We start from the raw sequence: 14,760 nt of genomic DNA on the forward strand, positions 1-14,760 counted from the left end.
TTAACTAGAAGAGCTTCAGCTGGAGAACAAACGAAAGCTGTTTCCTCCTGCCGCTCTGACTCGACTCCTCCCGCACACACTCTGATCCGAGATGATGTCACCACCACTAGATGGCAGCGCTCGGCTCGGAGATACGTTCGTTTCAATTTACAGTCGGTGGTAGAAACGTGTGTCACTGCAGCTGCTCCAGGATCAGTCTCAATCTTTTATTACAGGAAGTTTAATCTGCACTTATTTATTTAAAACTTATATTTACAGCTGTGAGGTAAATGTAGTGACGTCTGATGGATTCAATTAAAGAACCTCAAAACACACGTAAGTAGAGTAATCAAGTAAATGTACTTTGTTACATTCAGAAAGATGTTTGTTGACCCAGATGTTTACATTTGAGCTGTAGGTTGAACTTTGGCCTGATGGGGGCGCCACAGAAAAAGATATTCAGATCTATTTTCTGTCACTGCACAAACATGGAAAGTGTCTCCAAACGTTTAAATGTGAAACTCATGGAAACGTGATCATCATGTGACTCTGAATTAAACAGCCTGACCTTTGACCTTAAAGCTACAACCCCGACCAGTCAGGTCACAGTTCAGATCTAATCCCTCCACTTGAAGCTTGTCCAAGGTAATCGGATTACATCTGTGGATCAGATCAGTTCACCTGGAATCTGAGCAACGACCAGACACAAGTCCGCTGCCCCCTGGTGGTGTTTCTGAACTCTGACTACACAGTCAGAAAACTCATAAATCTACAAAAATGATCTTACTTAAAGTGATATTATTATTGTTTCTAGTAAAAATAACTGTTGTGTAGTTAACAGTTTCCAAGGCGTCTCGTCTCGGACTCAGGAAACTGTCCCAGTGTCGTGAACTTGACTTCCTGTTTGACAGAACCAGGATGTTCTGTTTCCTGTTCTGCTCGGTCACCTCTGCTCTCTGGTTTTTAAACTGTCAGCGCCACCTGCTGTTCACTCGGGTGTTTGTCGTGTGTTGATCCAGATCTCAACGACACCGAGCTTTCAAACTACAGGTGTTATTAAAATAAAGTCTTTAGTTTTTTTATCACTGTGATAATAATAAAAAATAATCATATTATATAATACATAAACTTTAGTTTTATATAAATCTGTACTTAATCTTAAGTTATACCTTTTATTTAACTGAATAAATCTGTTACAACATTAAACTGTATAAGCTTCATTTGACAGACGTATAAACCTACAGCAGCTGAATCGTGACAATCATGATGTCATAAATGATCATATGAGACCAGGCCGCTGCTCGTACCTTGGTAGTACTCAAGTACTTGAAAAAAGGCATTTCACTTTGCTGTCGTGGTACTTTCACTACAGTACATTTTCTGACTTCTTCTTCCACCACAGGGAGTGTTTTATTAAGAACCTGATTCATATTAAATTACAGCCTATGTTAAGAAATACAGCAACAGATTTTTCAATTTTTTTTCTTACAGCAACCATCAAACATCCGATCACAGAGCTTCAGATCCAGCAAACATCCAATCACAGAGCTTCAGATCCAGCAAACATCCAATCACAGAGCTTCAGATCCAGTCGTGTGCACATGGTCCTGAGTCGTGTGGCGTTCAGGAGCTCGATGGAAAACACGAGGAGAAACGCTTCAGCTCCGTCTTCTGAACTGATTCTTCATCAGTGAGAGCGGCTGACATTTCAGTCTCTGGTTATTTCTTCACCACATGTTCACGTAAACACACACGGCCTCAGAGGTCAGAGGTCAGAGGTCAGTCTACTGGTTGACTACTGTGACGTCTCTATGGTAACCAGGTCCCGGCGGGGTCACAGGTCAGCCGCTGATGGCTGCTCCACTCATCGGTCTCCTCTCGACGTCACCCCCTAATGGCAAGTCTATGTAAGTGCAGATTTGACTTCATTTTGATTGGCATCAGGTCCCTGTCCTCTGATTGGCCAGCCAACAGGGCACCTCTCCACACCTGGAAACAGTGAAGACCAGTTTGTTAATCTCTCTCTTTATTTGTTCGAGTGTCACATTTGTTATTTATCATCTAATGATTAGTAAGGTTTTGATACATAAATAAACAGGCAAATATTTAAACTGTTGAAACTGAGTAAAATACGTAATAAAAATATCATAGAAAGGCCAAAAAGTCATAAAATTAAAAAAAAAATACCAGGGTAGAACAAGTCATTGGAAATGTGTCACTATACGGTTTATGTCTATTTACTGTGTTGCTCTCTAGCCAATGTGGACCTCAGGTCTGGATCCTCCCACCTCGTGTGATTGGTTGGTGCAGCTGAGCCCCTGCAACCAATCAGCCCAGCAGGTTAGTCCACCTGAGTGTGTGATAGGTGTGTTTGACTTTGTGTGTCTGCACAGCGCTGACGTGACGTGATGCATGATGGGTAGGAACACAGCGGGAGCACTTGGAACCTCGGCTCTGATTGGCTGAAGGCTTCACCGACTCACACGACCTGTTATTAGTTTGATTCTAATTCAGATCTATTTATTTCTCTGCAGAGAGGACGAGATGTTCCTCCTCTTGTCAGTTCCATATTCATTTACACACTTTACACTGGAGATGTAATTTAGTTTAGTTCAGGAGTTTGTTCCTGAATCCGCAGGTTCACAAACTACAGATTTTATTTATATGATTAAATAAAATTTGTGTCAGTTCAGGATACTTTGCTCCCTCGTTCATACAGACGGTAAATATCACTGAACGTGTCACTATGACTGAGTCTAGCACGTTGTCTATGTGACAGTAAACGTTTAAATCAAATGTCTTAATATTCTAAATGATGAAGTGACAGATTGAACTTGATAACGCGTGTGTACCTTTCCCTGGGCGTCGGCTGGCTGCTCAGGAAACTGAGCTGCTGCTCCAGACGACAGACCCTGAAGGCCAGGTAGCAGGAGGACAGGACCAGCAGGAAGACACTGAGACACACAGGGAGGACACAGAGGTCAGAGGTCACAGAGGTCAGAGGACACTCCACCACAGAAAGTCACGTTACAGCAATATTGGAAAGAGAAGATGTCATATTAGGAGAACAAACGTTTCTTTGTGTTATTTATCTTCTATCTCATTGTTTCCTTTACAGATATTTAACAATCAGATTCAATTTTAAACGTATTTTTACTTGTTTGTATTATAAATATTTTTCAATTTTTCAGATAATATTCCGCTGCTGAAGCTTCGAACACTTAGGAATCTTCTGCTGAAGTACTGATGTACTTTCACTTTGAGTGAGGTATTTCAAGTTGTTGTATTAAATTGTATTGTCACATACTGAAGTAAAGAATCTGAACATTTCCACCACTGGAGTTTCTGCACCTGCATAAAAGTGAAACTGGTTTTCCACACTGATCTCTTTCCTCCGGCGCTGATCATCCGAACCTGGATAAAAAACCTTTGAGTGTCGAGAGGGAACAGAACGTGTTGAGATGAGTTTAGAGGCTGTGTGGACCTGCTGCAACCTGAACAACGACCTGCAGGGGGCAGCACTGACCAACAACACAATAAATAATAAACTGGAGTGACTCTGACTCGTAGCTCAGCGAACACTGACGTTCTGATTCAGGATCTGATCAGGACCGGTTGGATTCAGAGTGCGTGTCTGTGCCTCTACACATGAAGTGATATTGTGGGGCCGTGTTGTGTGTCTTCTGGAGGATCGTGGTGCGTTCAGGGACTCACAGCAGGATGAAGAGTTTGAGCAGCTGGTACTCCATGTGACCCAGTTCAGGTACCGGCTCTGTCAGCAGGATCTTCTCGGTCTCCAGGCTGCTGTCTACACAAACCAGAAGACAACACATCTCACTGTCTGCAACCCCTTCTGATTGACAGGTGGGCGGGCCTACCTACCGGTCAGCGTGTGCGTGCTGAAGGGCGTGTCGGCGGCGAGGCTGGGGGAGGAGCTTCCCAGCAGGTCTGGGAGGGACGAGGAGACGACGGGCAGCGACGGCTTCCTCCTCCACTTCAACACCTCTGGAAACTCGTCCTGACAGAGACACACACACTGACTCTCACTCACACATCATATGAGACGGCTGATCAGTGTGTGGGCGTCTCTAAAGAAGTGAAACGAGTCTGGACCAAAGAAATCGGTTCAAATTAAAGAGAAATGAAAAAACAAACAAATATTACTTTGCATTATATTATTTTGAAATGTAAATATTTATTCATCTTAATTAACAATTATGTTAAAGTCATTAAGTTAAAGTTACTTTTTAAATTCTTTCCCTCCTGCAGGTCTCCAGCTCTAGTTTGGGAACAGCTGGTTTCATGGATTGTTTCTGTGATGAAAGTTTATTAAATAATCTTTTATTATCTTCATTTCTAATTTCTAACGGTTTTGTGACTTTCTCAAATCTCAACTTTATCTGTAACTCATCACAGAACTCATTTGAGCTTAAAAAAGACTTGGTTAAAGCTGCTTCAAAATAAGTGATCAAATGTGTTTATGAATGAATATTGTTACCATTGATAGAGAAATGGGTTCCTCCAGGAACAGTTTCACACTCAGACTCTTCCCGTTCACCTGCAGACACACAAACACACAAAGAAACCAACACACACACACACAGAAAGAGACCAACACACCGTCAACAGTCATCAAACTGGAGTCATGAGGATGTTATGTAAATCATACATTAATAAAGAACACTGTGTGTACTGTGACGTAAGTCTGTACTGTGACGTAAGTCTGTACTGTGACGTAAGTCTGTAATGTGACATCTGTCTGTACCTTGATGTCTCTCTGTCTGTGTCTGTCTGTACTGAAAGTTTGATCCTTACTAACCTGCAGATGAGTGCAGATCCTCCGCAAGACGTCATACACACTGTCTCTGGACAGCAGGGACACAAACACATACTGTAGACAGACAGACAGACAGACAGAAGGACAGACAGACAGACAGACAGACAGACAACATGCAGGTCAGTGTACAGTTACTTTCTTACATTTATAAAATCAATCCTCAAACTTTAAAATCATAATCTCATCTCTGAGCCTCTTAATTCTATATCGAGAAGTTTTTCCATGCTTGTAATTCTTGGTTCTATCTAAACACTTTGTCTCATTTAGTATTCGCTGATATATAAATATGTAAATGAGCTCCTCTTGTGGCTCCACCCCCTCAGCTCTGGTAACGTTAGTTAATAACTCGTTTAGATCCTCTGACTCTTCGTGGGCGTGGCTCCTGTTACCTTCTGTCCAGTGTCCATGGTGATGGCCAGGCCGTTCGGCACCAGGCCGGCGGTCCTGTGTTTCTTCACCAGACGAACCAACACCACGGGGATACACACCTGAGGGAGCAGAGCACAACCCACTCTGACCCACTGACCTTTAACCTTTAACCTGAGTCCACAGGACGACTGAGTCAACAAATATCTGGACACACACGTACACACATGTACATGAACAGGACTCCTCTCAGTCCTGTATGTACAGGGATCACGTGTGTACGTGTGTGTACGTGTCCTGGTCAGTTACCCTCCCCTCTGGACTCATGATCTCAGAGCTGATAACTACTCGACTCGGACTTAAGGACGCGATCACATGAGACTTCATGAACCTGCTCAATAATTCAGCCAACACGGTTTCTACAGGAAATGTTTTTGTTCTTCTCTTCAGACGCTCTGATTGAATGTTTCCATGTTAGGTTTAGTTTTTGATAGTAAAAGTTTCTTTGTGTGATAAGTCTGTGATAAGAGCGACACATTTATCTGTTACACGTGTGTGTAGGTGGAACCCTTCTGAGGGTTGACCAATCACAAGAGAGAAGCTCATCTGACTGCGTGAGGACGAAGGACGAGAGACGAACTGAAATGTCTTCACTCACTTTGATGTCTTTACCAAACAGGTTCGCATAGAAACACAACCAGTTCCTGGAGATGTACAGACGGCCCTGCAACAGGATGTCCCTCAACAACGCACACGAGTACACTGCAGGAGGAGGAGGAGGAGGAGGAGGGGGAGGAGGAGGAGGAGGAGGAGGAGGTGGGGGAGGGGGAGGAGGGGGAGGAAGGGGAGGAGAAGGAGAAGGAGACAGGTTAGCTGGACTGAATCTTGATCAAGATGTTTTCATGGAGATCTGGAGACAGTTTGGACCTTTCATCAGGATCTCCTCTTGAGGAACAGTCTGGAACAGTTTGTGGTACTGAGAGTTGTATTTGCTGACCGTCTGTGGAATCAAACACAATCAATCATTTATGTTTCTGTAATCATGTGAGAACATGTGTAATAACATGTGTAATAACATGTATAATAACATGTGTAATAACATGTATAATAACATGAATCCAGACGTGTAGCACTTCTTGGTCTGTTACTGTTTTCATTACACTTCATTGTAATTTCAGTTTTATTTGTCCCAGCAGCCGAAGCAGCTCCAGACCTTTTGTTATTGTTTTCATTATTATTATTATTAACTGAGTTCATTCATCTATAAAAATAGTAACAGGTAAACTTTGACAGAATATTGATTTCCATTTTTTCCAACGCTGACACACTTCAGGACATTTACTTGCCTAAACAATGAAAACAGCTTATTTGTGATTAGGCCAATTAAAGCACATTAATCTAGTGATGTACTGATGGGAGTTGTATTCTTCTTCATGAGTTTGCTGACATGGTCGAGCAGTGTTTGACCGGCACAGGACGTCTCCGAGATGAGCCAAATGAAAATAATAACACACTGACAATAATAATAAGTAGAAAATTGCTTCTGCCTGCTTCTAGTATTTTATAATTATTGCTTCTTCACAATAAACTATAGAGCAGATCAGTCAGTGAATCAATGAATCAATTCAGAACTTTCTTCTGTTTCATTCAAGAGGTTTCATGTCACCTGAGCTCTGGAAAACTCTGACCAGCAGTTTGACAGTTTTCCTGGTTTTTAACACAAATCTAAGAAAAAAGATCTGATCCAGTAACAGCTGAAATCAAACTACGCAGCTTCTTCCTGAAGTTACATCATGAAACAAACTGTGCTACTGCACGTCTGCTCTCTGAGAACAGACGCTGACTTCCTGTTTCCTGTCTGAAGGAACAAAGACTCAACAGCAAGATATCAAAGAGATAAAGCTCATGAATGAATAATCCTATAATAATAAATAATGAAGGATAATAAAGTCATTTTAGTTTGACAGATGTGAACTAAAGCAGATTTTAAAAGACAATTACATGTTTTAATGAACTAAAATTGTCACATAAACAAAAGGTTTCCTCTAATGTTCCAAAGTTATTCTTAGAGACCGAAAGTAAACTGTCAATCACTCTGGTACTGATGGATTTACTGTTCTGTCTTAAACCTGGATTTGTTGTAGTCTATAACACACACACACACACACACACACACATATACACAGGTCACAGACAGGGAGACGTGTGTGACCTGTGTGTGTTAGTGTGACCTGTGTGTGTGTGTGTGTGTGTGTGTGTGTGACCTGTGTGACTCACTGATCCTCTGTAGCACTTCTTCACGTCTTCATACGTCAGGTCATCGATCAGCTGCAGCCTGTGGGACACATGACATCATCCTCAGCTGTACGTTGGTGTCATCAGGAGTCATGTGACAGGAAGTGACCACATGTCTTACACTGGAGCTGCAGCTTCACAGTCACTAACTAATGTTTGAGTTTTGAGTTGTTAATCAAAAGTTTAAATGTTGTAACAAGTTCATTTAAACTTTCATTAACTTTTGGACAATTTACAGCAACAAGGTGTTAATCCACTTCTAACGGGGTTTGAGATATTTGGTTTAACAAATCAAGTATACACACACACACAGACACACACACACAGACACACACACACACACACTCATGTAAATGGAGTCACGAGAGCAGGAGGCAAATCAACATGAAGTTCATGCAAAAATAAAAACAGCCGACAAATTCAGAAAGATTTACGATCAGTGACTGTATATAAAGATGATCAGTGACTGTATATAAAGAGGATCAGTGACTGTATATAAAGATGATCAGTGACTGTATATAAAGATGATCACTGACTGTATATAAAGAGGATCAGTGACTGTATATAAAGATGATCAGTGACTGTATATAAAGAGGATCAGTGACTGTATATAAAGATGATCAGTGACTGTATATAAAGATGATCAGTGACTGTATATAAAGAGGATCAGTGACTGTATATAAAGAGAAGTGACTGTATATAAAGATCCTCAGTGACTGTATATAAAGATGATCAGTGACGGTATATAAAGATGATCTGTATATAAAGATGATCAGTGACTGTATATGAAGATGATCACTGACTGTATATAAAGATGATCAGTGACTGTATATAAAGATGATCACTGACTGTATATAAAGATGATCAGTGACTGTATATAAAGATGATCACTGACTGTATATGAAGATGATCAGTGACTGTATATAAAGATGATCACTGACTGTATATAAAGATGATCACTGACTGTATATAAAGATGATCAGTGACTGTATATAAAGATGATCACTGACTGTATATGAAGATGATCAGTGACTGTATATAAAGATGATCACTGACTGTATATAAAGATGATCAGTGACTGTATATAAAGATGATCAGTGACTGTATATAAAGATGATCAGTGCCTGTATATAGAGATGATCAGTGACTGTATATAAAGATGATCACTGACTGTATATAAAGAGGATCAGTGACAGTATATAAAGATGATCTGTATATACAGATGATCAGTGACTGTATATAAAGATGATCAGTGACTGTATATAAAGATGATCAGTGACTTTATATAAAGATGATCACTGACTGTATATAAAGAGGATCAGTGACTGTATATAAAGATGATCTGTATATAAAGATGATCACTGACTGTATATAAAGATGATCAGTGACTGTATATAAAGATGATCAGTGACTGTATATAAAGATGATCACTGACTGTATATAAAGAGGATCAGTGATTAATAATATTTAAGTTTCCCCGACACAAAGTTGTGAAGTTATAGATGATGTTTGTCGTTGTATAAACAGTGAACGTTCCCACAGACACTGATTCAGTTTGGTTCACTGCATCATGGAGCTCAGGGAGTGTGTGAAAGGAGCGATTGTCTACAAGAGTGACACACACACACACACACACACACACACACACACACACACACACACACAATAAAGGACTAATTATTCAGTGTGAATAGGGAAAGTGGAGCAGAGCAACAAGCTGCGTTCACACATGAGTAAACTCTGGTGAGTCAGAGTTGAGGGTGAAATCAAATCAAAGTTTTACAAATACATTTTATTAAAAATAAATGGTCCACTGCTGCACTGCTCTACAAATGTTACTCTATTCATTTTAATGCAAGTTGTTTTTGATGTTGGACACTTTTCTGAGCTTTTATGAAACTCAGTCAAACTTAACTGTGAACTCCAGTCTGTGTGTGTCTGTGTGTCTGTATGTGTTTGTGCCTGTGTGTGTCTGTGTGATTCTGTGTGTGTCTGTGTGTCTGTATGTGTTTGTGCCTGTGTGTGTCTGTGTGATTCTGTGTGTGTCTGTGTGTCTGTATGTGTTTGTGCCTGTGTGCGTCTGTGTGTGTCTGTGTGATTCTGTGTGTGTGTCACAATTCTCTGTCAGGAAAAATGAATTTAGGCTTTAAACACACACACACACACGTTGTCCTTCTCACCAGCCTCTCTCTCTGAGCTCTGCTGCTTGGGAACGTGAGCAGAATGCACATGCTGCACACACAAACACACACACACACACACACACACACACACACACACAGACACACACACACAGCCTCTGATCCTCCAGCTTGGTTTGTACGTGACAGGAATAACAGAGCAGAGAGAGACACTGAGGCTTTTCCCTCTTTATGTATTGTCTCTGCTGCACGTGTCCTTTCATCTGCTGCCACACACTCACACACACACACACACACACACAAACACACACACACAGTAATGAGCAGCTGATCAGGAGGAGGTGGGATGTGGGGACCTGTCTCTGGTGGAAACAACAAAATTAATAACTCTTAAATCCTCTTTCTTTTCAGATGAGGATTTTAACGTCTGGACTTTATGTAAGAAAATACTGAAAAATACACAACAATCTAAACAACTGCTACACAACACACTGTTCAGGATAAAACAGCAACTTCGATAATTTGTATTTATTTATTTTTCTATGTTTCCATTTTGAAACTCAACGGAGACGAATCGCCTCAGTCGGATTCTTTAACCTTAAAGATGCAGTTACTCACCTGAAGGGCAGGGGGCAGTGTCCGTCCTCCTCCCGGGGGGGCTCCAGCTCATGGGGGGGGAGGACGTCTTCGCTCTGATCCAAGTTGTCCGACATCATCATCATCATCGGCCTGAAGAAACAAAGAGAAGGAAGAAACAAACCTGTCACCCCTAAAAAAATGGAATGGTTCATTCCATCAGCCTATCGAGTCGAGTCATGGAGGCGGGGACACCTGCTAAATACAACAAGTACTAGATTTGATACTTAAGTGTGTACTAGAATGAGTACTAGATACTAGAGTGTGTAGTACAGGGAGTTTGTAGATTTAAAACTGTGGGTCTGGTCTCTAGTACTCATTGAAGTGAATACTGTCCCACTGTACTGGTATTAGTGTAGTACTGGTATTAGTGTAGTTCTGGTATTAGTGTAGTACTGGAGGTATTTAGTGTCTTCTGTTACCACGGCAACGGTATGGAGAAGTGAAGACGGATCAGAGGCGTCGTCATGTGACCTGAGATCTGTCCTATGATTGGATCAATGTCCAGAGGGAGGCGGCTGTCTGTTCTATTTTTAGCGTCTTTATCATTTTTAATATTTATAGCATGTTATGATTATTGTGTTAGAAACTGAGACGTGTGCGTCTGCAGGTTCCGTGTGCGCAGACACGTGAGAGGAGTGAAACCCAGTTGCCATGGCGACAGGCATGATCCTCCCACACGTGTGCTCCAGTCCTACTGGTTTCCATGGCACCGAGAATCTCAGCCCACTGATTAAATCAAGAGACGCCTCAGGGACACACACACACACACACACTAACACACACATACACACACACACACACAGCTGAGGAGCACAGTGTGGAACCTTCTGCCACCAGGGGGCGCTCTCTGTCATGTGGTCATGTCCCTTCAGAAGAGCGCCCTCTGGAGGGGAGAGCTCTCTGCCGTTTGTCAGAAGAAGTAAATAAACGTTGATATTCATCTGCTTATTCCCCCCCGGCCGTTACGTCTCTCATGTGTTTACGCTACTCACGTGCTAGCGCGCTAAGTATTAGCTTCTGTGGCGTCACATGATCCAACGACTCCGAGTTTCAGTTTCACGTTTTCTTCACACAGCTGAAGATCGATCAGGGAATTATGATCATTCAGAGTCAAACCGACCATAAAGCACCGGATGTGTGTGTGTGGGGGGGGGGGGGGGGGGGGTACCACCGTGTGATTGATAGCTAATAGTGTCCAATGGGAGGAGGTGGGCGTGTCATTGAGCTCTCAGTCAGGCTCCACCTCTGCATCATCATCATCCAGAAGGAGCTGAACACGTGGAGAAGCTTCAGAGGAGCAGCTCACCGACCACCAGGGGGCGTCCTTCAGGACCGCTGAGCTGCACGTCGTCCATCTTGTTTCCCTCATTGGATAAAAAGTAACTTTTGACTTTGAGGGTGTGACGCCACCAACAGGCGACTGAACAGAACGCAGCTTCACCTTGATCTAAACTACAGATTTCTGTTGGATTGGAAAATATAAACTCAGATGATTTTAATGAGCTATTGAAGTAAAGTAACAGATTACTCCTAAAGGTACAGTAATCAAATAAATGTACTTAGTTACTGTCTTCGTACGAGCAGCATCTACTGTAAACTAGTAAATTAGCGGCATACACGTGTTTAGTACTGGGTTCGCTTCAGTTAAAACACAGTGCAGTAAAAGTGCAGTAGATGTATATATTACTATTACCCTATGTATTTTACATGTAAATATCATGAGAACTGATATGTGTTTTATGTCAGTTAAATGTACTGCAGTAAAAGTAAGAGGTATAATGAAGTACCTCAGTACTGCAGTAAATTCTTTCCTCTACTGATAATTATTGATACTATTACTATATTATACTATTATACTGAATTAGTACAACAGTGCTAATACCAATACTACTCATGCAAGTACCATTACTACCACCATCATCATCACACCCCCACACACTCACACTCACGCTCACACACACACAAACACACACTCTCTCTCTCTCACGCACACACACACTCTCTCTCCCTCTCACACACACACACACGCTCCCTCACACACACACACTCTCTCTCCCTCTCAAACACACACGCACACGCACACGCACACACACTCTCTCTCCCTCAAACACACACACACACACATACACGTACACACTCTCTCTCTCCCTCTCAAACACACACACACGCACACGCACACACACTCTCTCTCCCTCAAACACACACACACACACATACACATACACACTCTCTCTCTCCCTCTCAAACACACACACACGCACACTCACACATACTCTCTCTCCCTCACACACACACCCACCAACACTCTCCCTCACACACACACACACTCTCTCCCTCACACACACACACACACACACACACACACACTCTCCCCGACACACACACACACACACACACACACACACACACACACACACAGACACACACACACACACTCTCCCTCACACACACACACACACATACACATACACACACTCTCTCTCCCTCTCAAACACACACACACGCACACGCACACACACTCTCTCTCCCTCACACACACACACACACACACACAGACACACACACACACACTCTCCCTCACCCACACACACACACATACACACACTCTCTCTCCCTCACACACACACCCACCAACACTCTCCCTCACACACACGCACACACACACTCTTTCCCTCACACACACACACACACACACACACGCCCTCACACAGACACACTCACCTGTACGGGTCCTGCAGTCTTCTATCAGGTCCGCTCGGTGTGGCGCTGTCGTCAGTTCTGGAGCCGCAGAGTGAAGTTCACATTATTCCAACGACACAGTGGAGCGGAAACCGGAAGTGAGCTTCAAAGTAAAACCCTTATGCGAGTGGAAAGTTTCTTGTTGAGACGAAAATAAAAAGTCTCACATGTAAGAAAAATAAAAATATGAATGTTTTTAGTAGTTTCAAGAAATGACAAAACGTTTTCACTTCAGTAAAACAGATTTTTATTTGACAGTTTATGGCTAGTGATGGTTAGTTCTGGTTTTTGATGGTTAGTGATGGTTATTTCTTTTTAGTGACGGTTACTTCTTTTTAGTGACGTTAGTTGTGGTTAGTGATGGTTAGTGGTGGTTAGTGGTGGTTAGTGATGGTTTGTCAGATACTGAAGCAGTAACTAGGAGGATATCAGAGACATTTAATAAGAACTTGGTGTAAATGACCTCGAGTGAATATGAACGTGGGGCTTGTGGACACTTGATGACATCACAGGAGCAGGATGGATGATGCGATTCTTTTCTGTTGTTCTATGAAGTCAAACACTCCGCCCCCCCCCCTCCCTCCCTCATGGTGCTGAGGAGACATGAGGGAATGTCCATTTGAGGGAACTGTCCTTTTAACATGAAGAGATTGAAGCTCAGTGGGGAGAGGTGGTGGTCTAGTGGCAGAAACTATGGGCAGAGAAGGTCTCTGGTTCGTCTCTGGTTCGACTCCACGGAGAAAAAGCAAAAGACGAACCTGGATTGATCTGTCCAAAAATCCAAGAGTCTCCCTACCCTGTCTAGTGCCCCTGAGCAAGGCACCTTACTCCCCCAACATCTGCTCCCCGAGCGCCGTACATGGTCACTCACTGCTCTGTGTGTCCTGCACCAGATGGGTTAAAAGCAGAGGTTACATTTCCCTACCTGCATGAGTGTGCCTTTGCATGTCTGTGCATGTGTTTGGGACGAATAAATGGATCTTAATCTGGATCTTAATCAGTGAGAACTGATCCTCTGGTTCAGCAGCACTGCAGCGCCGCTCTGTGGTGGATCATCCACACTGCAGGCTCTGAGGAGATGCAGCAGGAGAACCTCACAACGAATCTGATCTCAAAGTTATTATTCTTGTTATGAAGCTTATCCCACAGCGGCCCCTGAATATAATATAAAATAATCCTACTGATGTTTACTCGTGCTCTAATCTAAATTGTAAGAATTGTTTTGTTTACTTTATATCTTAATACTTTATATTCACATCAGGAGCAGGTTCTCTCTTCTTTACAGTAGTACAACCTGAACAAGCTTAACCTTCTGAGTTTCTATGGAAACTGAAGCTGCCACAGGTTCTCGTTCATGATTGGAGAGGGGGGAGGGGGGGGGGCTATTCAGCTGCAACAAGCAACTTCACCACTAGATATCACTACAAAGTCCTACACACTCTAAGGGAGGAAATAAAATCTGAGATTTATAGAGCCCTCATAATGTAACAAATAAAATATGACAAGAATAAAAACTTATGGGAATTAAGTTGAAATATTGTGAAAATAAAGTTGAAGTATGACCCTTATACTCTGCCCCGTGTCTGTGATGTCAGTGGTTTTTAAGAGAAGATGTGATCAAGTTGTGGCCTCAGTCTCTGACTCTTGATTCTCTGTTTACTATTTGTCTTCTTCCGAAGGTTGAGTTGGATTCTTCAAGCATCAAAACGTTCAATCGTTGAGCACTTGGTCATTTTCTTTTTCCAACCCCCCCGGATGAGATGT

General features: G+C 42.4%; 1 protein-coding gene and 1 long non-coding RNA gene across 4 annotated transcripts; one reads left to right on the top strand and one right to left on the bottom strand.

Moving 5' to 3' along the window:
• Positions 1 to 1,128: 1,128 nt before the first annotated feature.
• On the bottom strand, positions 1,129 to 13,053 carry LOC133954709 (GRAM domain-containing protein 2A). 3 transcript variants are annotated; one of them, XM_062389179.1, is made up of 12 exons: positions 12,979 to 13,053; positions 10,237 to 10,347; positions 7,460 to 7,517; positions 6,110 to 6,182; positions 5,841 to 5,944; positions 5,206 to 5,304; positions 4,799 to 4,870; positions 4,478 to 4,537; positions 3,862 to 3,997; positions 3,694 to 3,787; positions 2,832 to 2,933; positions 1,129 to 1,968 (listed from the first exon to the last, which is right to left on the bottom strand). In XM_062389179.1, the coding sequence occupies exons 2-12, from the start codon at positions 10,341 to 10,343 to the stop codon at positions 1,920 to 1,922; spliced, it is 954 nt and encodes a 317-aa protein (XP_062245163.1). In that variant the 5' UTR covers positions 10,344 to 10,347; positions 12,979 to 13,053; the 3' UTR covers positions 1,129 to 1,919. The 3 variants fall into 3 exon arrangements, with proteins under 3 accessions (XP_062245163.1, XP_062245162.1, XP_062245161.1); XM_062389178.1 differs by lacking the exon at positions 12,979 to 13,053 and adding an exon at positions 11,429 to 12,047 and having other exon boundaries at positions 1,130 to 1,968; XM_062389177.1 differs by lacking the exon at positions 12,979 to 13,053 and having other exon boundaries at positions 1,130 to 1,968; positions 10,237 to 11,348.
• On the top strand, positions 2,858 to 3,962 carry LOC133954740 (uncharacterized). The gene is made up of 3 exons (XR_009920813.1): positions 2,858 to 2,975; positions 3,171 to 3,742; positions 3,844 to 3,962. It is a non-coding gene; the product is annotated as an uncharacterized LOC133954740 (long non-coding RNA).
• Positions 13,054 to 14,760: the final 1,707 nt, after the last annotated feature.

The sequence above is a fragment of the Platichthys flesus genome, chromosome 6 (genome assembly GCF_949316205.1).
Source record: "Platichthys flesus chromosome 6, fPlaFle2.1, whole genome shotgun sequence".
Taxonomy (NCBI): Eukaryota; Metazoa; Chordata; class Actinopteri; order Pleuronectiformes; family Pleuronectidae; genus Platichthys; species Platichthys flesus.

What these genes read in the sequence shown, in the direction of transcription:
- LOC133954709 (XM_062389177.1), bottom strand. Translation starts at nt 10,409, where the DNA reads ATGAACCATTCCATTTTTTTAGGGGTGACAGGTTTGTTTCTTCCTTCT. An exon ending in CACTGCCCCCTGCCCTTCAG is followed by an intron (nt 7,518 to 10,236) that starts GTGAGTAACTGC and finishes TGTGTCCCACAG; the next exon opens with GCTGCAGCTGATCGATGACC. An exon ending in CAGCACGCACACGCTGACCG is followed by an intron (nt 3,788 to 3,861) that starts GTAGGTAGGCCC and finishes TGGTTTGTGTAG; the next exon opens with ACAGCAGCCTGGAGACCGAG.